The 25610-nt window shown below is 39.7% G+C and overlaps 1 protein-coding gene across 5 annotated transcripts in view; it reads right to left on the reverse strand.

Moving 5' to 3' along the window:
- cnksr2a (connector enhancer of kinase suppressor of Ras 2a) overlaps positions 1 to 25610 on the reverse strand; it is a 554785-nt gene that overhangs the window by 100354 nt on the left and 428821 nt on the right. For all 5 annotated transcript variants that reach the window (XM_063050993.1, XM_063050994.1, XM_063050991.1 and 2 more), the window contains 2 exons: positions 2262 to 2307; positions 1300 to 1323 (listed from right to left, as the gene is read on the reverse strand). In XM_063050993.1, coding sequence (XP_062907063.1) covers positions 1300 to 1323; positions 2262 to 2307 — 70 coding nt within the window. The remainder of the gene's footprint in view (positions 1 to 1299; positions 1324 to 2261; positions 2308 to 25610) is intronic.

Raw genomic sequence — 25610 nt, forward strand, 5'->3', positions numbered from 1 at the left:
CTGTGGAGTGCTGCACTATCTGAAGTGCCAGATTTCACTTGTAATGTCAAACTAAGGTATTGTCTGGATATAAAAGATCCCAGTTTACTGGCAATATTTTTTTTCTCCCCAAACAACATTGACGTCACAGTCATAAAACACTGCAGCATGGAAAAAGGCCTTTGTCTTATCTAGTGAGTGCTGGACTACTAATCTGCCTATTCCCATCAACCTGCGCCTGGACTATACCCTTCCCATCCATGTACCTTACCAAATTCCTCTTATAAGCTGAAATCGAACTTGCACCCATCACTCGCACTAGCAGCTCGTTCCACACTCCCACCACGCTCTGAGTGAAGACCTTTCTCCTCATGTTCCCCTTAAACATTTTACCTGTCACCCTTAACTCGTGTCCTCTAGTTCTAATCTCACCTAAACTCAGTGGAAAAAGCCTGCTTGATTTACCATATCTGTACCCCATAATAATTTTGTACACCTCCATGGAATCTCCCCTCATTCTCCTATGCTCCCAGGAATAATGTCCCTAACCTATTCAACCTCTTCGTATAACTCAGGTCCTCAAATCCCAACACCATCCTTGTAAACTTTCTCTGCACTCTTTCAATCTTATTGATAACTTTCATGTAGGAAGGAGACCAGACTGGTTTTATGACTATTAATTCAGTACTTCATGTACAATTTGATTGACGCATTTCTTTTTTATTGTAAGAATGCAACAAAAGCACTTAGGTTGATAGATGAGTCCCATTTTTATAAATGGTCAAATGATATGGGTAGCATGGGTTGGTTGAGTCAGTGGAAGAGATCAATAATTCAGAGCGCATAGAGGAAGTACAAAATTGGAAATTATGTTCAGCTTTCGTCTGTTTAATTAAGAAACGATATATCAACATTGGAGGCAGTTCAAAAGAGTTCCCTTTGACTTATTCCGTGCACTAAGACAATGAACAGCTCACAAATTATGTATTCTTCAGAATTTGGAAAAATGAAGGGTAAAATACAGAAAGTTTCAAAGTTACAGAGTTCAAATTTATTATCACAAGATCCCAAAAGACAAGGGCAGAGTCAATGTTGAAATGTTTCTGCTGGTGAGAGAATTTCAAATGTGGGGACGTAGTTAAAAGAAGGTGGTCATTTAAAGTTAAAGTATGTTGGAATTCTTACTCACAAAGGATGGTGACTCTCTAGAATTCTCTAGTCCAAAATGCTACTGGAGCATTGGATCTATTTAAAGAGCTAAATAAATTTTTGAAAGATTGAGGAATGGAAAACTGGCATAGAAAAGGCCAGGTGACCTACCTCTGCTTCTATTTTCTTGTGTTCCTGTGAAAAAAAAAGCCAAATTAAGGCTCAACACTCTGGCAAAACCATGCTGAAATGTTTGAAGAGATAACTTATAACCTTGGACTTGTAACACAATCTTATGCAAATACATCATAATGGGCACTACATGCTTTGAGACCGGCTTTTGTGAGTTGAACATCTTCTGTGCAAATGTGCATCAGATGGGCGGTATACCAGAACACTTCATCTCGCACCCCCGAGCCAGACTAAAGATCAGGGAGTCAGCCATGAGCACGCAAAACACATGGTTAGGTCTCTCAAAAAAACACACCAACACATGGCGCACAATAAATGTGGGTTGCATGACAGGTTTTCTAGGCTACAAGGCATTCGATAGCGATTTTGACACTTTCTGTTATTGTGTAAGATGATGTCGACCAATAGGAAGTTAGTAAAATAAAACCCATGGAATGAAAGGATCTTTGGAAGTCTAGTAAGAAATGGACTTGCGAACAGAAGACAGAATTACTTTAAATGGCTGCATCTCAGTCTGTTTTGGTACACAGGGGCATTCCTCAGACTTCAATGTTAGGAGCAGTGTTTTTTATGATTACACGTGTTCATGACTTGAACTTTCTTCTATCCCAACTTCAATTTCATAGAGTGTTGAGAATAAAAGAAGGCATTCCACCAACTTAGCAGAGCTTAAATGGACCTGTGAAATAAGCAACTGCAACTGCTGACCTGGAGTAATTGTGGAACTTTCAATAAAGGCAGAGCTGGCCTGTATGAAGCTTGCAGTTATTAATAAAACTTAAAAATTAATTATTGTAGGATTTACCTGTATATAAAAAAAGAATCAATATATTTGACCAGAGTTGAAAAACACTAAAATGAAGTTTATTCTCAATAATGAAACACTGAGCAGGAAAAGCAAGATTAATAAAATGGAAGAGCGATAAAAAAGAATCCTTTACCTTTGTTTCTTTTTTTGGACTTCTGTCCCAAGGATTGCTGAAATGTCTGAAATCGAAGAAGCACAAAACCAGCAGTGAAAAATATAAACTGAGGTTTATAAGATATGTTCCTTTTGATTTCCAACTAAATATGGCTTTATCGTCATCTGTATTGGGCAGTTAACTCAGCTTAGCTATGCATTTCCTGTACTGCAAAATAAAACCAGAAACACAGCCTGCTAACTGAGGCAAAACCATGCTAATCTATCTGGAATATCAAATATTACTGTTCTGAAGTTTATTGCATTCTATGTACATTTAACATCAGAGACCTTTCTGGTGCAAATATTTCATAAAAGCAGCATGTGAATAGTGAAATTTTCAGAATTAAGATCACAATATACATCTGTGATACTGGAAAAATAACTGCGTGGTCTAACCACAAGGCTACCAAGTGCACATTGCGTACAGCCTGCATTGTGAATCATGCAGAAACCTCTATGTACAAATGACCACTGTTTTTCTTGATCTGTGCAAGCAAAAATACGAAAACCACAATTCTGAACTTTATGAATTACGAGTGTGGAATGAAAGAATTCTATGTACAGTGGTTTTATTTTACAGCATGCTCGGAAAATTAAGCTCAAATGGTCAATTTTTTATACCAATTCTAAGCAGACAGCATGTAGCAAATTAATTAAGTTCTTTGGCTTTTATACCCCGAGACTGTGGTGAAGCTTTGAGAACAGGTGTGAATGGTGATGAGCAGTGAAAACAGGGATTTCCATCCTTGGACATTTGATGTATTGGCAACAGGAATTGAACACACTATCATTTCCCCTTCAGAAAAGAATATTTCTTCATTTACAGCAAAATTAATTCTCTAAATTTTTTGCAGGTTAATGAAATGGCATAATTGTAAATAAGACCATAAGACCATAAGACAAAGGAGCAGAAGTCAGCCATTCGGCCCATCGAGTCTGCTCCGCCATTCCATCTTGAGCTGATCAATTCTCCCATTCAGTCCCACACCACCGCCTTCTCACCATAACCTTTGATGCCCTGGCTACTCAGAAACCTATCAATCTCTGCCTTAAATACACCCAATGATTTGGCCTCCACTGCTGCCTGTGGCAACAAATTCCATAGATTCACCACCCTCTGACTAAAAAGATTTCTTCGCATTTCTGTTCTGAATGGGCGCCCTTCAATCCTTAAGTCATGCCCTCTCGTACTAGACTCCCCCATCATGGGAAACAACTTTGCCACATCCACTCTGTCCATGCCTTTCAACATTCGAAATGTTTCTATGAAGTCTCCCCTCATTCTTCTAAACTCCAAGGAATACAGTCCAAGAGCGGACAAACGTTCCTCATATGTTAACCCTCTCATTCCCGGAATCATTCTCGTGAATCTTCTCTGTACCCTCTCCAACATCAGCACATCCTTTCTTAAATAAGGAGACCAAAACTGCCCACAGTACTCCAAATGAGGTCTTACCAGCGCCTTATACAGCCTCAACATCACATCCCTGCTCCTATACTCTATTCCTCTAGAAATGAATGCCAACATTGCATTTGCCTTCTTCACTACTGACTTAACCTGGAGGTTAACTTTAAGGGTATCCTGTACGAGGACTCCCAAGTCCCGTTGCATCTCAGAACTTTGAATTCTTTCCCCATTTAAATAATAGTCTGCCCGTTTATTTTTTCTGCCAAAGTGCATAACCATAGACTTTCCTTTTCTTTTTAAATCTTTTTATTGAATTAGTACACAAAAGGTAAACCATATAGGCACTAATACACTGTTGCAATATAACATTACAAGAAATATTAATACACAAAAAAAATTAGTACAAACAGTGCAGTTTAGATATAAAATAACAAGGTAATATAATGGTATACTAATTTTCATACATATCAATAAGGAAAGGAAAAAAAAAACCCAAAAAACCCCCCAAAAAAACCCACCGTGCAACTAATCTAAAAAACAAAGCAAAGCAATGGGCTAACTAGGAATCAAGTAGAGTTAAACAACTTAAAACAATCACGTCTTCAAACCCGACCTTCATTAAAAACAGTTAAAAAGCAAGAAGGGAATGTAAATATGGACCGAGAGAGAGAAAAAAAAATTACATTAAATGAAAATGTTGAATAAAAGATCTCCAGGTCTGCTCAAATTTAGCTGAAGAATCATAAAGATTACTTCCAATTATCTCCAAATTTAAACATAGTATCGTCTGGGAAAACCAAAAGAACGTAGTTGGAACATTAGTCTCCTTCCAATGTTGTAAAATACATCTTTTCGCTACTAAAGTAAGAAATGCAATCATTCTACGGGCTGAAGGAGAAAGATTACTGGAAATTTTAGGTAATTCAAAGATAGCACTAATAGGATGGGGAGAGATATCTATATTCAATACCTTTGAAATAATATTAAAAATGTCTCTCCAAAAAATTTCCAGAGTAGGACAGGACCAAAACATATGAGATAAGGAGGCTATCTCCCCATGACATCTGTCACAAAGAGGATTAATATGAGAATAAAAACGAGCTAAATCTCCACGAGACTCTAAATATATATATATGACTTTTTAGATAACCTAGATTTTCCTAAGATTTCACAGGATATATCTTCTATGCTAGACACTTCCTTTACCACTGATGAGATTAAGAATGTTATTTTCTCTATGAAACTGGGGAAAGCTCCTGGCCCTGATGGGTTTACCGTGGAATTTTATAAATTTTTTGCATCCTCATTAATCCCTTGGTTATTTAGGGTTCTGGAGGCCTCATTAAAACTTGGTAGACTTCCCGAATCCTTCTATAGAGCATCGATTTCTTTAATATTAAAGAAGGATAAAGATCCTGCTCAATGTGCATCTTATAGACCAATATCCTTATTAAATGTCAACTCTAAAATTTTTTCTAAATTATTAGCGAATAGATTAGAAAAAGCACTTCCTTATATTATTTCGGAAGACCAAACGGGTTTTATTAAAGGTCGTTACTCCTTTTATAACATTCGTACACTGTTAAACATTGTTTATACTCCCTCACAAAATGATCCTGAGTGCGTCATTTCCTTAGATGCTGAAAAAGCCTTTGACAGAGTCGAATGGCCTTACTTATTTAAGGTGCTCGAAAGGTTTAATTTCAGTTCTAAATTTATATCCTGGATCAAATTGTTATATCATTCTCCTATGGCCTCAGTTCGTACTAACTCTTTAAGCTCACCTTTTTTCCCTCTTTCTCGAGGGACTAGACAAGGTTGTCCTCTTAGTCCTTTATTATTTGATATTGCATTAGAACCTCTTGCAATTGCTATTTGAGAATCTCCAAATATTATTGGGATAACTCGGGGCTTAAAGTCCCATAAAGTATCACTTTATGTTGATGACTTACTTTTTAACCATACACTTTCCAACATTGTACTTCATTTGCCACTTCTCTGCCCATTCTTCCAATCTATCCAAGTCTGTCTGCAGACTCTCTGTTTTCTCAGCACTTCCGGCCCCTCCACCTATCTTCGTATCGTCAGCAAACTTAGCCACAAAGCCATCTATTCCGTAATCAAAATCATTGATGTACAATGTAAAAAGAAGCGGCCCCACCACGTACCCCTGTGGAACATCACTGGTAACCAGCAGCCAACCAGAATAGGATCCCTTTATTCCCACTCTCTGTTTCCTGCCAATCAGCCAACGCTCTATCCATGTATGTAACTTCCCGTAATTCCATGGGCTCTTATCTTGTTAAGTAGCCTCATGTGTGGCACCTTGTCAAAGGCCTTCTGAAAATCCAAATATACAACATCCACTACATCTCCCTTGTCTAGCCTACTGGTAATTTCCTCAAAAAATTGTAATAGGTTTGTCAGGCAGGATTTTCCTTTAAGGAATCCATGCTGAGTTCTGCCTATCTTGTCATATGCCACCAGGTACTCTGTAACCTCATCCTTGACAATCGACTCCAACAACTTCCCAACCACCGACATCAAGCTAACAGGTCTATAATTTCCTTTTTGCTTCCTTGCCCCCTTCTTAAATAGCGGAGTGACATTTGCAATCTTCCAGTCCTCCAGAACCATGCCAGAATCTATTGACTTTTGAAAGATCATCGCTAGTGCCTCCGCAATCTCCACAGCTACTTCCTTCAGAACACGCGGGTGCATTCCATCTGGTCCAGGAGATTTATCTACCTTTAGCCTATTCAGAGTACTTTCTCTGTCATAATTGTGACTGTGCACACTTCTCTTCCCTGCCACCCTTGAGTGTCCGGTATACTGCTGATATCTTCCTCAGTGAAGACTGATGCAAAATACTCGTTTAGTTCCTCTGCCATCTCCTTATCTCCCATTACAATTTCTCCAGCAGCATTTTCTATCGGTCCTATATCTACTCTCACTTGTCGTTTACTCTTTATATACTTGAAAAAGCTTTTAGTATCCTCTTTGATATTATTTGCTAGCTTCCTTTCATAGTTATTCTTTTCCCTCTTAATGACCTTCTTGGTTTCCTTTTGTAAGATTTTAAAAACTTCCCAATCCTCTGTCTTCCCACTAATTTTTGCTTCCTTGTATGCCCTCTCCTTTGCTTTAACTTTGGCTTTGACTTCTCTTGTCAACCACGGTTGCATCCTTTTTCTACTCGAAAATTTCTTCCTTTTTGGAATATACCTGTCTTGTACCTTCCTCATTTCTCACATAAACTCCAGCCACTGCTGCTCTGCTGTCTTAAATAAGACAGAATTTAAAAAAAAATAGGGAATGTTACTCAGTTATTTCAAGATGGCAGATACTTTAGCATTTTGTGGGGTATACCTACGTAATTTCTCAGGTGCTCATCTGGCCAGACAGAATATGATATCCGTCTTCCTTTACTAGTATGGATTATGCCGAGATTATACAGTGACTATCTTGAGGTCAATCTCTTTAATGACAGGGAAAACAACTGGTGTCATCTTGAGTGTGGCCAGCAGCAATGCACTCCATTAAGTAGCAGCAATCTGCGACAACCCGTGAATCCCTTTCCACAGTGACGACAAGCATGGTCTCAGTGTGTCCAGCCTAACAGCGATCTCATCTTGTACTTGAGCATTGCAGGCTATCCACTTCGGATCTTGTCTTATTCAACACTTGCAACAAGCATTTGGTAAGGTCCCACATGGCAGGCAAATCCAGATGATAAGATGCATCTGCTCTAGGGTGACTTGGCAGTTTGGAGCAGAATTAGCTTGCCCACAGAAGACAGAGGATAGTGAGAGGGGTGTGACTAGTTGTGTCCCTCAGGCATCGGTTTGTGGAAAATGTCCATGTAGACATCCCACCCTGCAAAAACTCATTTCAGGGAGGTAGCAGCCCCACCCCCTGCAACCCCATATCCCCCCACCCTGGTCGACCTCCAAGGGTGTATGTAATACTTTGTTTAGTGATTTTGTCTAATCTGTAAACCAAGTTCGGTATATGCAGAAAATGTGATATTAAAATATGTGCATATATTATATGATATTATATTATCATTTTTTATTCTATTACAACTTGAAGCAAGTCTACAGGGAGTTTGGCGTCATCACGTAGGACATCAATAGAGTAGCTCCTTAGCAGCCAGCCAGCTAGTTTAAATAACGTTAGCTATGCTAATGAACGAATGACACCTGTTAAACTCACCTCAACATGTCTTTTACATTTTAACCCACCATGGGCAATAGAAAAGTCACTGTTGCAAACAGTGCAAGAGCGAGCAACACTGTCATTATTTTTGAGGTCCACTGTAAAGCCCGCCCACAAAGAAAACTGATAGGTCTACTTAGTACGAAGAGAGACCAATCAGGATGCTGGCCCTCGCTCTCCCTCTCCTTCTCAAAAAAATTGTCTTGCGGGATATTGTGTATAATTTCCGGGCATCAGGGAGCCACTATCGATATGTGGGAGACTCCCAGAACTTCTGGGAGAGGTGGGATATCTGTCCATGGGTGGGTTTGGAAGTTTGCAAATGACACAAACACTGGTGAAGTTGTGAACAGTGTAGAGGACTGTCAGAGTACAGATCAGTTACAGATATGGGCTGGGAAATGGATTTTAATCTGAGTAAGTGTGAGGTGAGGCACTTTGGAAGGTAAAGGGAAAGTATATAGCTAATAGTGGGCCTTTCAACAGCATTGAAGTTCATAGCTGCGTATAAGTTGTCGCACAAGTACACAGGGTGTATTATATGCTTGTCTTCACTTGTCAGGGCATTGACTATGAGATTAAGGAAGTCATACTGCAGCTACATAAAACTTTGGTAAGGCTGCACTTACAATACTATGTGCATTCTGGCCACCCCGTTACAGGAAGGATGTGGAGACTTTGGAAAGGACACAGAAGAGATTTATCAAGACGTCACACCTGGATTTTAGACTATCAACCAAAAGGAGAGGCTGGATAAACTTGCGTTGTTCTGCGAGCTCTGTGAGGCCGAGGGGAGACCTGATAGAGAGGCACAGATAGGGTAGACAGTTCAGAGTCTTTCTCCCAGGGCAGAAATGTCAAGTACTGGACGACGAGGTGATGAGGGGAAGTTCAAAGGAAGTACACAGGGCAAGTATTTTTGCTGACACAGCGAGTGGTAGGTGCTGGGAACAGGCTGTCAAGCAAAGAAGTTTAAGAGGTGGTTAGATATGTGAAAATACAGGGAACAGGGGATATGTATCACATCAAGGCAAAAGGTATTTAGTTTAATTCGGCATTGAGTTCTAAGCAGACCCTGTAGGCTGAATAACCTATTCCTGTTCCCTAATATTCTATGTAGTTATCCTCTTGTTCACTTTTCAACTGCCAAAAATTCAAAAAAAGTAAATCTAGTTTCCAGTTCTTTCAACTTGACCACAACAAAAACCCATATGAAATATACTTGAACTCAACAAAAGGAATTACTTTATTCTTAAGAAAAATTACTTTCCCTGATTTTACATCTGCAAAATCTCAAATTATTAATATTGGCTATTTTTAAAAATTATGCCCTTTGTGTCGAACTCAGTACTATGATCAATACTTTGGTTCTCAGTTTCTTTTTGTGATGGGTTCCACAATTTGGATTGTTATTTCTTGAGAAAACAAATCCCTCCCACCATCTACAGGGCATAAATTAGCAGAATGATGGATTGGTGTCCATTGACCTGGTTCAGTGCAACTTCTACAAACCTTGAGATGTTACCCAGGACAAAGCAGACTGGTTGACTGACATCTTATCCACCACCCCAAACATTTATTCCTCCCACCACCATTGCATTGCAGTTCAAAAAATGCACTGTAGTTACTCACTCATGCAACTTACCTGCCAGCTCGCACACCTGGTAATCTCTTGTACAGAAAAAGACAAGGCAGCAGACGTGGGAACACCAGTGTTTCTAGGCTCCAACATTGTGGGATTATCTCCAGCAGGATTTCAGCTGTTAAAGAAGGGAGCTCACCACTATTTCCTCAAGTCATAAAAAATGCTGGTTGACACCTCGAAGTATCTATTTTTTTCCTAAGAGGTAGTAAAATTTCATTTCCAACCGCATACGTCTTCATTTCCTTTTCACAGCTTGTAGTCCTATACTGTACAATTTTAATGAATAGTTCAGTGCTTTGTTATTGAAACAAAGCAATTTTTGCTTATTAACTCCATATGGAGCCAAGATGCTGTACTAGATACATAAAAGAACACTCCACACCACACAATATTCACAACATCTATTCAATAAATGGCATTTCAGTGAAATAAAAATAACCTCCCCCTGCTCACCATGAATTTATAAAGCTGCTTTTGATACTTTTGGATCGGCACTGCAAAGTGAGCACTAATTGCTGCTCTGACATTTCAGGATCGGCAAACTTGTGAATTTCTATCATCCTTTCAAAGAGCTTATCTGCACTGACAGAAGGAAACCACATAACTGGTCAACAACAGTCGGTATGATGGCTTGTCTGACCAACAAAGTTGCAAAACAACAGGTCAAAAAGTCATATTTTCTTAATTACAGACAGTTTCTAAAATATCTGATTTGAATTACCTCCTCACAAAGCTGGTTTCACAGACACATAGAGTCTTAAAAAGTGATTCAATGATACTGCAGGTATGTTTATTTCTCAAAGAAATACTTCAACAGCTTACAGGATAATTAGATATGATAGAATTCTCTGTAACCTGACTGTAAATATCATTAGTTTACTTTAATGTTTTAATGTTCAGCTGCTCCTTTTAAAGGACTGTTTTTTAATTGCTGCATTTCAATGAGGAATACACACATTTTTCAACTCACCTGATGCAAGTCTTTTAATTATACTAATTAACTTGTACTTCTACTTAAAATTAAAATAGGGACTCATGAGCTTGGAAGGTGCGATCGAGGTGCAGTGGTGAGGCCACCAGATGAGTAATCCAGAGACTGGACTAACCGTCTGGAGACCTGAATTCAAATCCCGCCAAGTTAATAAACCAGAATCTAATTCGTTTAAGACTATGAAAACTACTGGATTGTCACAAATAACTATGACCTAATCTGGCCTACATATGACTCTTAAATGGCCTTTCAAGTGGCATGCAAGCCATTCAGTTGTTCTGCTATGCTAAACAGTGAAAGAAAAAGGAAACCTAGGAATCTGGACATGGCTAAGTGGTTCCCAGTCTGTTGACTTCGGAAAATCCTCCTCATAAAAGTATGGGGACTGTTGTCAAAAATGGGAGAACTGTCCCACAGATTAGTCAAGCCTGACATAATTGTTTTCATATAATATTCCATAGACAATGTGCCAGACTTCTTCATCACAATCCCTGGGTAAGCCTCGTCTCACCAGAGGTGACAGTCTAATCGTATACAGACACAAAAGAGCAGTCCTTGTAGTCCCTAACGTTTATTCTATGCCATATGAAGTCCCATGGAATCAGGGAAGTCATGGGTGAGGAAACCTCCCCCATTTACCATTGAACTGCCCTCCGTCAGCTGGTGAATCAATGCTTCTCTATGGTGAGCAACACTCGGAAGAAACACTTCAGGGGCACAAAACATACTTTGTCCATCTCATCAATACCCATCACCAAGAGCTTGACAGCACAACCTTCGACTGAGCTGGCCATATCCTGAAGGACACATCTCCCAGACCAGGTCTGCAGCAGCTGGTGAGTGAACCAGCACGGGAGAATAAACCTACTCAACCTCGGTCTCACCAATCTACGGGTGGCAGATGACATAAAGAACCGGTAGAAATGATCAACACACAATTTTTGACGGAGACAACGCTCTGCTTCACACGGTGGTGACCTTCCATTTTGTAGCTACAAATGTGCTAAATGGGATGGACTCAGACTAGATCTGAAAGGTCAAAACTGTGGTGCTGTGGACCATCATCAGCAGCAGAGATATACACCACCTCAATGGCTTGTGAAGTCACCACTCTACTATTCCCATCAAGATGATCATGATAGTTCAATAAGGAGCCCAGAAGAGCTTGCCAGGTGCTGAAGTAGGTATAGCTGAAAATGATGAGGTACCGGCCCTTTGAGGCCCCAATTACAGATGTACTAAATGGTAAAAAGAGCATGCAACAGACAGAGATAAATAGCTTCATAGTCAGCCTGTCTCTTAGGTACAACACTATCCCAGTTATGAGAAAAGGGCAGTTACACTTGGTGGATTTTTTTTTAACCAAAGTAGTGTACATTAAGGGTGGTGGGTTTGTCATGAGGAGAGATTGAAGACACGAGGGGAACATTCGCTCGTGTTTACTAGGAGAGGAAATCTCATGTTAGCTTATGAAATTGCTAAAGGACTTGACAGGTTAGATGCAAGAAGCATGTTTCCCTGACTGAGGAATGTAGGACAGGGGTCACAGTTTAAGATTGATGTTTAGGCCCTCACTGAGATGAAACAAGTTTTCCTTGCTCAGAAGATGGCGTAATTTGGAATTCTCTAGACTGAGGCTGTGGAGGCTCATTGAATAATTGAATTCACCTATAAGAGACAACAGATTTTCAGATATTAAGGCAATCAAGGGGTATAGTGAAAGTGCTGGAACACGACCCTGAGGTGTAAGACCAGCCATGACCTTGATGAATGGAGGAGCTGGCTCACAGCAGAGATACAAGCCCTTTGCCCCAATGAGTCCATGCCAACTATGCTGCCCACCGAGCTAGTCCCAACTTTCTGAGTTTGGCCCATATCCCTTTAAGCCCCATCCCTCCATGTACAGTATCTAGCCAACTGCTTCTTAAATGACATTACTGCCTCAACCACTTCTTCCGGCAAATGGTTTCACATCTTCATCACCCTCTGTGTGGAAAGGTTGCCACTCAGGTCCCTTTTAAATCCTTCTCCTTGCACTCTAAATCTATGCCCCTTAGTTCTCGTCTCCACTACTCTGGAGAAAAGAGCTTATCTATGTCTCTCACAATATCTATAAGATTTCTATAAGGAATACAGACTAGCCTGGTCAACATCTCCCTATAACTCAGGCCCTCTAGTCCTGGCAACACACTTGTCAATCTTTTCTGCATTCCTTCCAGTTTATCCGCATCATTTCTAAAAAAAACTATACACAGTACTTCAATTGTATTCAATGGTAACATGATTTGATAACTTCCATACTGAAAGCCCCAAATGATGTAGGCCAGCGTGCAAAATGTCTTTCTCACTGCCGCGTCTAACTGTGATGCCACTTCCAACACACTATGCACTTGTATTCCTTGGCCCCTCCGTTCCACGATACTCCCTCACACCCAACTGTTCATGGCTTCACAGTCCAAAATGCATCACCTCACACTTACCTGTATTGAAACCCATTTGACATTCCTTAGCCCGCTTCCCTAACTAATTAGGACATGTGCCTGTAATCTGTATCTTTCCACACTATCAACAAAGGCTCCAAATTCTGTGTCATCTGCAAACTTATTGATCCCAGCCTTGTGCATCCACATCCAGATCATTTATATACAGCACATAATGAATAACCAGTGACCCAGCATCAGTCTCTGTACCACGACACCAGGGACCAGGGACAGGGTTCTATTCTGAGAAACAACCTTCAACCACCACCTTCTGCTTCCTCCCTCTCAGCCAGTCTTGAATTTAGCTACGATGTAGCTAAATTTAGCTAATCTAGTTTCCTTGAGACCTAACCTCCCAGATCAGCCTATCATGCTGGACTTTATCCAAGGCCTTGTTAAAGTCCAAATAGACAACATCCACTCACCTACCCTCATCTACCGTTTTGCTTACCTCTTCAAAAAACTCTAAAATGTTTCTCCAAGTACAATTTCCCACACAGAAAGCCTAATCAGACTCTGTCCATCTAAATATTGGTAGATCCCGTCCTTCAGAATTCCCTCCAGTAACTTCCGCTATTGATTACAAGCTTTTCCCTCGCTTCCCCTTTTAAATAACAGAACACCTTTAGCCGCTTTTAGGTCTTCATGAACTTTGTTAGTGGCTAACAATGAAATAAATATCTGCACAAGAGCCAACATAATTTCCTCTCTAGCTTGTCACAAAATCTGTGGATGCACTTAGTCAGGTCCTGGTGATTTACCCACCTTATTTCACTGCATGGGGGCAAATTCCTCCTCCCTGGTAACATAAATGCCCTCCAAAATGTTTTTGTTTGTTTCCTTTGAGCAACCATGATTTTTTTCCTCAGGAGATGTATTCATTAAAAATCCCACGCACCTCCCGCTGAACAAGACATAGATAGCCTTGCTGTTCTCTAAGAAACCTACTCTCTTGCTTTTTGTCTCAATATAGTTATAGAACCTCTTGGAATTTTCCTTAACCTTACCTTCCCATCTCATATCCTCTCTTTGCCCTCCTGATTTCCCACTTAAAAGTTCTTTATCTTTTTATAATCATTTGCTTGATCCCGACCTCCTACATCCAATGTTGGTTTCCTTATTTTTCTTGATTGAAGCCTCAATATCTCATATTATCCAAGTTCCCTACACTTGGTAGGTTTACACTTCACCCTAACAGGAAAGTGCTGCTCCTGGACACCTGCTGTCACTCTTAAACGTCTCCCACTTGCCATCTCCTTTTCCTTCAAACAGGCTCATCCAAATCGACCTCTGCTAGATCCTGTCTGCTTCCCCCAAATGTAACCCTTCTCCAGTTTAAGACTCTAACTTGTGGACTTGTCCTAACCTTTTCCGTCATCATCTTAAAACTACAGACAAAGTGACTTCATTGTCACTGGAGACAATGTGCTCCCTGACCATCACTTCAGTTACTTGCCTTGCCTCATTTCCCAAGATGAAGTCCTCCCAAGTAGGACCCTCTATATATTGACTCATGAAATTTTCCTGCACCCACCCCCATTTTTGATCTCATTTATCTTATTTATCTAGATACCTACAAATTAATTGGCCAAGATTCATCTCAGGGAGTATAAATAAGAGATACAAGTTGTTAAATAAGATAGAAGAGAGTTGTAAGGACTAGGCTGAACCCTTTACAACAGAAGTTCCCAACTGCTTTTACCCCATGGACCACTACCATTAACCGGGGCGGCGGGGGGGGGGGGGGGTCCACAGACCCTAGGTTGGAAACCCCTGCTCTACAAGCACGGCTGGCAAAGGTGCTGACCCTCATTTCCAAGTCAGTCCATTGCCTGAGGTAGCTCTTTATGTTAAATAGAGCCTTTCTGCACTGCCTTAATGTGCTCATCAGAATGCCAACAGTGACCATGGGAGTTTAGGGTCCTTCTCTACATTCCAGAAACATCCTGGTAAGATCTATTTTTGTTTCATTCCCAGTCTGGTTTGACTGGGATGATTAAGCTGCTTCAGGCCTTTAAATAGCAGCAGAATAGTTCTTCACCTTCCCTCCTCCACATTACGATATCATCTCCATTGGGAATTGTATCCAGCAACTGGAGCTTGTCAGAAATGCTACCCAATGGGGATGAGATCATTGTGTGCAGTAGGGGAGGCATGGAAAGGCTACATCTTGTTTGTCAGGGTGGTGGGGTGGAGATACGTCTCTACCAAAGGAGGTGGAAGGTGCTCCTTCCCTCCACTAGCCTGCAGGCTACCTTTTAGGCAAAATGCAGCACCTGCTTGGCCCCCTGATCAGGGACAGGTGAAGGCATAGGAGCAGGAGGTGGATGGTCGAATGAACAGCTGGTACATATTACAAGTCCTAGTTACGTGACCACTGAAGCAAGGCAAACAATCTCTGAAGAGTATTAATAATGGTTGGGGTCACCCATCTTGTAAAGACGCTGCCCAGAAGAAGGCAATGGCAAGTCACTTCTGTAGAAAAAATTGCCAAGAACAATCATGGTCACTGGAAGACCATAATCTCCCATGTCATATGACATGGCACAGAATGAAAGAACAAACTTAATTTGTCAATGCAGTAATAATATAAAAATGTAGTATTGAAAATTACTTCAGTGGTGTCATCTCTTCATGCACTTACTAACTGTGCCATCATTGTCTGACTTAGCTTCAAGCATTAGAACATCCTCTCATGCATCACGGTTGATGAAGCACCTTTACTGCTATACAAGAAACGTGATTGATAGTTTGCATGTAGCAAGCTCCAAGAAACAGCAATATGACAGAGATCAGGTAAAAGGGATTACTTCAGGTGATGCCTTTTAAAAAAAACATATCCAGTCGTGGGATGTGGGCATTGCTGCCCACTCTTATGTGCCCCTGAACGAAGGAGACAGTGAAGATTTTAGTGGATTTGGGTCATTCGTAGGTTAGATTGGGTAAGGACGGAAGGACATTCATGAAGCAGCCTGGTTTTCACATCAATCTGGCAATTTTGCGATAATTTTGGAGACTAGCTCCAATTCAAGATTAATTATAGAAACAGTAAATACTGGTAACACACGTCAGGTCAGGCAGTATCTGTGGAAAGAGAAACAGTTACCATCTCAGGCAAACCTGCAATATTAACTGCATTTCTCTGTCTAAATCATTTTAGTCTGATCTGCTGAGTGCTACCAGCATTTCTTGTTTTAATTTCAAATTTCCAGCATTTGAAGTTTTTTTTAATATTTCTGGCTGTTGTTGGTTAATGGAACTTTCCCAGTTTTAGTGGTAGGGTTTAAACTTTGGTTTAATGGTTCAGAGCTCTGGTTGTTAGTCCAGTTACAAAACCCCTATGCTATGCCTTAGTTGCAACTAAAATACTATTGTTTCTTTGGTTTATAACAGCAGTTGCTTGCTGCTAGAGCAATTTCAAGGATGCTGATAACTAGGCCTATGACACAGGCTGATTACACAGTGTGAGTGTTGGAACCACTCCACCTGATCCTGAACTTTGATTTCCTACTGCACACTGCACAACAGAAAATAAATCTAGCTCTAAATACTGTTCAGTAGCAGCAGCAAATATTCGTGGAAACAGTAGAATTTCACACTAGATATATTTTATATGTCAAGCTGTTGTCAATTGCAATCTGCTGATCATGATTTTTTTTCCTGCCTCCACGGAACATTTGCTGATGATTCCTGTTCAAAATCACCAATCACTCTCCAGAGAAACTTGAAGAAAACTCACATGTTCCACGGTGTGTAGCTGCTGCTCACTGTGGCCAGAACTGGAAACCGGATTTCAATGTTTGACCGAAGTGGTAATTCAAGGAGAGGATCTACTGCTTACCTCAAAAACCAGAGCTGTGTGAGCATTTCTGAGAATCCTGGCAACCAGCCCTATACTTATAACACAGAAGGAAGCCTTTAGGACTATCATCTCCTGATTGGCCCATTTTATCTACTCCTTATCGCTCAGTAATTCTGCATTTTATTCTCTCTCACTCATGCCTACCTCTTCTTGTTAGCATTAACGTACACCAAGTTACAGCAGCCAGTTAAGCTATCAACATTTTTTTGGGATATGGGAGGAAAATCAAAGCAACCATAGGAAATCCATACAGCCACAAAGGGAACGCACAGACAGCACCATTTGAGCCTGGGACGTAGAGCTGTGAATGCTGATCACTTTTTATCTCTGTGAAAGATAAATGATATGCAAGGAAATGCACTTACATTGCTCCCAGTACACCAGACTCTCAAAATTATCTGACACATCCGCAAGTAGACTCAACAACCACTGTGGATATGTCTTGTCTTTCACCTATCAGATGCCATAGGTTGAAACAGAATGGACGAGTAAGACTTAAATATTTCCTTCAGTATATTAAAGTTGAAATATATGAAAGCTTTTTCCAATATTGCAACTTGAAATCTCATAGATAACGTTTTTACCTCCCAGGTCGAATAGATTGGCTCTGAGAGAAAGGACCCAGCAGCCATTGAGCCAGCCTTCTCTGACTTCTAACTGTATACATTCATAGAGATGGTCCCTTAACTCTACATGCCTCTCCTCCATCTTTGCTACTGAAAATTAACTTGCTTTCTCCCTTTCCCAGTACTGATGGAGGATCCAGACCCAAAATGTTAACTGCTTCTCATTCCCCAGGTGCCACTGAGTGTTTCCAACAAATTTTGGTTTTATACCAGATTTCCAGCACATGCAGAATTTAGATTTTAATTTCCTCTGTATGGCTATCTTGCTGTTTTAAGATTGTCACCCTCATCCACCAACTGCGGCATACCTTCCCAACACACAACACCTTGGTTCTAGACGGCCTAGCCAGGAGAAACATTAATCCTCCAGCCTCCCTCAGAGTCTGCTCTGCCTTGTAGGTACAGTAGGTTTGCTTGTTTCGGTCAAAACATCCAGAAGAGGGAAGTAGGCACAGTGGGTGGAAAGTTCAAGGAGTATGTCAAGCCCAGAATAATCAGGTGCGTCCCTCTTGAGAACATGGGTTTTGACCTCAAAGAACAAAACCTACTTATGCATGTAAGATGTTGCCACAGAGAAAACCAGTAACTATTATGACTGGGACTTCTAAATAAAAAATCTGCATTACACTTTTGTATGCCTGCCTTTTCTCTGACAGATAGCACTTAATGGCCATAAGGCACGTCATTTAAGAGACAATTATGTTTTTGGATGAAGGAGCAGATTAATTATTTCTTTTAGTTTGCAACAATTATTCTATAATGAAACATGCAATGGACAGTTGATAAAATAAAACTAATAATCTCTTCACTATTGTTCCTTTTGCCCTATCTAAAAGATTACATGCATAGGTTGGCAACTTTTTCCTTAAGATTTCAGCAGTAATCAAATATTAATTTACATGTGGGAGCAGCATTAAAATAGTCCTGCTGAGGATGTTTTTTTTTGCTCATCAACACAGTACAGTAGTTATCTTGTGACTAATAATCTGGCAGACATGACCAAGATAATTTGCATTTATTTTTAAAAAATATATGGAATAGATGAGGTTAGTAAAAGGAAAGTTTGGAATATTTTTTGCATTAAGCTTGAAAGAAGTATGAACAAACCCAACAAATTACTCAGCTGTGATTTGAACCTTAAATCTGGATGGCGCAAAGGTAAGTGTGTCAGGTGACTGGATCCAAAATTGCCACAGCCGTCTTAACGAGAGTCTGACTGTCAAACACACAGAAACTGCAGTTACTTGCTTTTCAATTCATTGTTAATGTTCCGTCTGGACTCACTTGCTGACTGCACAGTCCTGCGGCAATGCTCTGGATATAAACAGCTAAAGGTTCAAGAGTCAACTCTCTACCTTAACGACTTGGCCACAGCATCTACAGCCCACCTAGGTTGAGAACTTCAGTTTCATTACATTCCGGGTGAAGAAATTTATTCTCACCCCAGTCCCGAATAGCTCACCCCTTAGTCTGAGACCAGCTAACATTCTCAATGGTTTTGAGTGTAAAGTACTCGCAACCTTCTTCCTGCAGAAGTACTAAGGGAAATATCATTCTTCGGCTCTGCCTGCATTTACACTCAATTTCAAGTCACATTTGAGTGCCCTGGACATAGCAAAGGCTTCAGGGCCAACCACTTCCCACCTCTTGAAATTTGAACCTTGTGTGCTGAACAATGTTCTGAAACTATTTTTCCATATCTGCCAACTATATGGGGTCTACACACTCCACAAAAAGCAAAAAATATCTACTTTGACCAGTTGCTACCCATCTCCTCACTCTTAAGGAGGGAGGAGAAGATGGCGAAGTGATGCAGTGCGCACGGTCGTTCCAAATGATATCGTATGCGTTAACTAGGGGCCGTGCACAATCCTGATTTGATGGAGACAGCCGTGAGAAACACGGTGGAGCACCTGGAGAAACTTCTGAAATGCCTGCTTCACTGCCGCTGCTAATGTGCGATCAAAAATCTCTGGAGGGGAAGGCCCCATATCCTCGGCTTTGCCTATTGCTGGGGCCGGGGTTGAAGTGCTCGGCAGAGATGGTGCTCGCTGCTCAGTGTCGGAGAGCCGGTCGGAGGCTCGGAGTTTTTGGATGGACTCGGAGTCGGACTGTGGTTGGATGCTTCCAGGATGCTGCATCGGCAAGTTTGCGGCACTGGAGGTTCACCGTCTGCGTGAGATGACGGGACTTTCGAGAGACTTTGAGACTTTTTTACCATGCCCATGGTCTGTTCTTTATCAAATTACGGTATTGCTTTGCGCTGTTGGAACTATATGTTATAATTATATGGTTTTTGTCAGTTTTTCAGTCGGTTTGTCATGTGTTTCTGTGATATCATTCTGAAGAAACATTGTATCATTTCTTAATGCATGCATTACTAAATGACAATAAAAGAGGACTGCGTGTCCTCATAATCTAATCTAATCTAATTATTAATTGTCAACTATGAGATCAAGCAGATATCTTCTTTCCTGTCGTATGAGTCCTGCAAAAGGTCTTGGCTCTAGACCCCATTGATGTTAAAATGTAGACAATCGGGTCAAAATCCAAAGAGCAGTAGCTCTTGAGTCAATGTATATCAGTGAGGGGATAAATTAGTCTGGAACGTTAGGATTTCCTTTTCGTTCATAACTAGGCTGCCATCTTTTGCCTTGATGCATCCACTTGCTGAGCAAGGTAATTTCCCCGTTAGTTCTTTAATCTTATTGTGCATCAACTTTGCTCCAGGGTTATGAGGTATATTGAAAATATCTTGAGAAGTATCAAAGACATCCAGCATCATATAGGCCTATTTCTTTGTTGAACACGGATTACAAAATAATAGCAAAAATTTTATCGAATAGATTATCTAAACATTTACCAAAATTAATACATATGGATCAAACAGGATTTATTAAAAATAGACAATTGGCAGATAATGTAACTCAGCTACTCAGTATAATTCATTTGGCACAAAAGAGGGAGGAGATGAGTATAGTAGTAGCCTTGGATGCAGAAAAAGCATTTAATAGATTGGAATGGGATTTTTTATTTAAAGTATTAGAAAAATCTGGGTTAGGAACACCTTTTATAAACTGGATTAAAATTTTAAATACTAACACTAATGCTAAAGTAGTGACAAATAGTCAAATTTCAACACCATTCCAGTTAAAAAGGTCAACTAGACAAGGTTGTCCATTATCACCTGCTTTATTTGTATTGGTGATAGAACCATTAGCAGAACTAATTAGAATTGATTCAAATATTAAGGGTTTAGAGTTAATCTGGAGGAATATAAAATTAATCTATTTGCTGATGATGTTTTGATTTACTTAACAAACCCACAGCATTCGTTATGTAAATTTTCTTCTAGATTGGCTGAATATGGGAAAGTATCAGGGTATAAAATAAATTGGGATAAAAGTGAAATTTTACCTCTTACTAAAGGAGATTATAGCCAATGTCGATTAGTAACCCAATTTAGATGGCCAGTAAATGATATAAAGTATTTAGGTATAAGACTTGATAATGTAAAGAATTTATATAAATTTAATTATTTACCACTATTGAAAAAAATTCAAGAAGATCTTGACAAATGGATGAAACTACCAATAACATTAGTGGGTAGAGTCAATGTTGTAAAAATGAATATATTTCCTAGATTACAGTATTTGTTTCAAACATTACCAATACAATTGCCACAGAAATTTTTTCAAGAGTTACTGTGTACATACATCTACTGATGCTTCTGGACACATCTTCAGTGATGTTCCTGGAATCATCGGGTGTTTCGGGTCTTTCAACATCATACAACCTCCTCCAGGTGACCCAGCCGGAGCTGATCAGACCCCAGCTTGTGTCCAGATGGCTAGCTACTAATGACTCCATGGCTCCCCTCTTTTGAGCCACAGCCATCTTGAGGCCCTCTCTGCCGCATCGGTGGTACTGCGGATGGCTCTCCTCTTCCTCTCTCCCTCGATGCCCAAAATGCTGAAGGCCCTAATTAAAGAACGGGCTATGAATCCCCTACAACCAACCTCCACTGGGAGACACCTCGCTCTCCATCCAGCCTGCTGACAGTTGCTGACCAGTCCTGCGTACTTGGAGAGCTTCCTTTCAAAGGCCTCCGTTAAATAAATGTGTGAGAAAATTTCTTTGGAAAGGTAAGATGTCAAGAATATCATTGGAAAAATTGACATGGAAATTTGAGTTAGGAGGGTTACAACTTCCAAACTTTAAGAAATGTTATAAAGCAAATCAACTTAGACTTATTGCATCTTTCTTTGACGAACAAAAACTGACATGGATTAGAATAGAATTAGATAAGATAGGAGAAAATACACCCGAAGATTTTATATATAAATGGGAATCTAAATGGATATGGGATAAGAAAGATTTTCCCATATTAAAACATTTGATTGATCTATGGAATAAGATAAACGTTGATAATGAAATAAAGAAATCTTTATTAGCAAGGAGACCTTTGATTTAAAACAGACTTATTCCTTTTACAATGGATAATCAACTTTTATATAATTGGTACCAAAAAGGGATTAGATCCATAGGAGACAGTTATGAACGAAGTATATTGATGTCATTTGAACAATTAATGAATAAATATAAAATATCAAATAACACTGTCTTTTGTTACCTTCAATTAAGGGCTTATTTAAAAGACAAACTGGGTCAAACAATGTTTTTGCCAAAACCCAATGAAATTGAAATTTTAATTCAAAAGAGAAAAATTAAAAAAATTATTTCTTTTATGTATAATTTGATTCAAAAACAGACAATTAAACAAGGAATCCACAAGTCAAAACAAAACTAGGAAACAGATCTGAATATTAATATTGATGAAACAAATTGGTCAAGACTGTGTCTTGACAGTATGACAAATACAATAAACGTTTGACTTAGCACAATTATAATTATTATAATTAATAATTATATTAGCACAATATAATTTTTTACACCAATTATATATTACACCGCAAAAAATAAATAGATTAAATCCAAACTTATCTGATCAATGCTTTCGGTGTAATCAAGAAATTGGTACTTTCTTACATTCTATTTGGTCTTGTTCCAAAATTCAACCTTTTTGGATAAATCTAAGAGTTTTATTGGAACAAATTACTGGAACTCAGCTTCCACATAACCCTATATTATTTCTATTAGGTGATATTGAAGGGATAAAACCAAAATTTAAACTGAATAAATATCAGAAAGAATTTATAAAAATTGCATTGGCAGTAGCCAAGAAGGCTATAGCAGTTACTTGGAAATCGGATTCGTATTTAAGTATGGATCATTGGAATGGTGAAATTTCTAGTTGTATTCCACTCAAAAAAATTACTTATAATTTAAGAGATAAATATGATACATTTTTGAATATTTGGCACCCATATTTACAAAAGATAGGATGGCATATTTAGTTGCTCCAATGATAAAGATGTTAGTCCCTTGGGGAAAGTAATAAATAAATATACTAAATTTATTTTGAATCCCATGGAGCATGTGGAAACCTTCCAATATCCAGGCAGTTCTTCTTTTTTCTTTCTTTTTCTTTTTTTTCAGGTAGTGGTATATATCAGGGGGAAGGGTTAAGGGGAAAGGGGAGGGTAGATACTATCATTCCATGTAATCACTTCGAAAACTCAATAAAAATTATATTAAAAAAAAGAAGTATCAAAGACATCAAAGGATTCACAATTGGAGTCCATAATATAAATAACCTCAGATATGCTGATGACATCGTACTAATAGCTGACTCGGAAACAAAGCTTCAAGAACTACTCACTATAGTGGCAGCAGAAAGTAATCACAGAGGCCTCTCAATCAACACCAAGAAGACAGAAAGCATGGTCATCTCCAGAAAGACAAACATCCCACAATGTGTGATCAAGATCGGAAATACAAACATCAAACAAGTCAACAAATTCAAATATCTTGGCAGCCTAATAACAAGTAATGGCAGGTGCAACATAGATATCAAATACTGTACAGAATAGCAATGGCGAAAGAAGCTTTCCAAAAAATGAAGTCCATATTAACAGACAGAAAGATGAGCACGTACACTAAAAACAGAATACTGCAGTGCTACACTTATTCTATCCTGACTTATGGAAGTGAATGCTGGACCATTTCTTCAGCAATGGAAAAGAGAGAAGAAGCAGCTGAATTATGGTTCTACAGGAGAATGTTAAAAATATCATGGATCACACACACATCAAATGAAGAAGTTCTCAGAAGAGCCCAAGCAGTTCGATCACTCATACCAACAACAAGAGAAAGACAACTCAGATTCCTAGGACACATCATGTGGAAAGATAAACTAGAAAAACTCATACTCTCTGGAAAGATTGAGGGGAGTAAACCTAGAGGAAGACCTCGGCTTATGTACATCAAAAGCACAGCCAGGTGGCTAGACATCGAGGAAATGGAAGTCATCCAAAAAATGAAGGATAGATCTATATGGAAAACCATGGTCACCAAAGTCCGCATCGGATATGGTATCTAGACAGGCAGGCATGGAAGCAGATTTATGGGCTGTCAATGGATACCCATGGAAAATGATCAGAAGTTCACAGTATTATGAATGCCATGGTACCACCAGATAAGCCACTGAAAAGCTGAAGAGACATTTCAGGTGAATGGATAGATTTGGAGGTTACATCAACGTGCACCAACCATGATCATGCTGCGCTTCCCCCGCAAAAAATAAGGCTTGGGTCTGCAGGAGAAACAAGGTGAGGAACTCAAATCTTTTAATGTTAGTTCAGAAGGCAGCAGAAGAAAAAAGGAGGTGATGAACCCATAGGACCATAAGATATAAGAACAAAATTAGGCCATTTGGCCCATTGAGTCTGCTCTGCCATTCTATCATGATTGATTTATTACCCCTCTCAACCCTATTCTCCCGGCTTCTCCCCCTTAACCTTTGTCACCCTTACTAAGCAAGAACCTATCAGCCTCTACTTTAAATATATCTAATGACTTGGCCTTCACAGCTGTCAGTGGCAATGAATTTCACAGATTCATCATCTTCTGGGTAATGACATTCCTCCTCATTTCTGTTCTAAATGGACATCCTTGTATTTTGAGGAGGCGTCTTCTGTTCCTAGACTCTCCCACTATTTGTTTATCAACCGCACTTTGAGTACGGTGAGCAGGTTTGGGCACCTTATTTAAGAAAGCATGTGTTGGCATTGGAGGTGGTCCAGAGGAGGTTCACAAAAATGATCCAGGGAACGGATGGGTTAAAATTTGAGGAGTGTTTGATGTCTCCACGCCTGCATTTAGAAGAATGGGGGCGGGGGGGAGAGGATCTTGATTTCCTTGAAACATATTGAATTTTGGAAGGCATAGATACAGTCAGAATACAATGACGTTCCTTTACAACAGAGAGGAGGCGGAATTTCTTTACCCATAGAGTGGTAAGTGTGGAATTCATTACCACAGGCAGCTGTGAAGAGCAAGTCATTATATATATTTAAAGTAGAGGTTGACACGACCTTGATTAGTAAGGAGGTCAAAATTACAGGGAGAAGGCAGCAGAATTGGGTTGAGATGGGAAGTAAATCAGCCATGATCAAATGGTGGAATAGACTTGACGGGCCAAATGGCCTACTCCTGCTCCTATTTCTTACGTTCTTATGTCCAGAATAGACTGCTCTGCTGTTGTTAGTTATGCAATCTACAGAGGGCTCCAACTAATTTCCTCCCTTTCATGGTCAGTTTTCTCCTGTGATGTTGGGAGTAGGTGACCTGTAGGTGATTGAGAAGGCAGTGTGAGGAAGTGGAATAATGCCAGCACTAATGTAGCTCTGCTAGGCAATAATGCCACTGAACTGAGGAGCACTGCCAACGCCCTGCTCCCACTGTGAACCTATTCCAGCTTTCATGACCCTAGGGAGCAAACATGAAGTTGCATTTCAAGATTCAATTCAAGATTCAAAAAACTTTATTGTCATTCTAACTGTACATCAGCTCTGCAGGGCAGAATGAGACAGCGTTTCCCAGGAGCAGCGCAATCATAACATAACAAATGCAACACTAAATGATAAACATAACAATAAATAGTAAAACACAACAGTCACATGTCAGTTAAAATC

This window comes from Mobula hypostoma, chromosome 6, assembly GCF_963921235.1.
Source record: "Mobula hypostoma chromosome 6, sMobHyp1.1, whole genome shotgun sequence".
NCBI classification, from domain to species: domain Eukaryota; kingdom Metazoa; phylum Chordata; class Chondrichthyes; order Myliobatiformes; family Myliobatidae; genus Mobula; species Mobula hypostoma.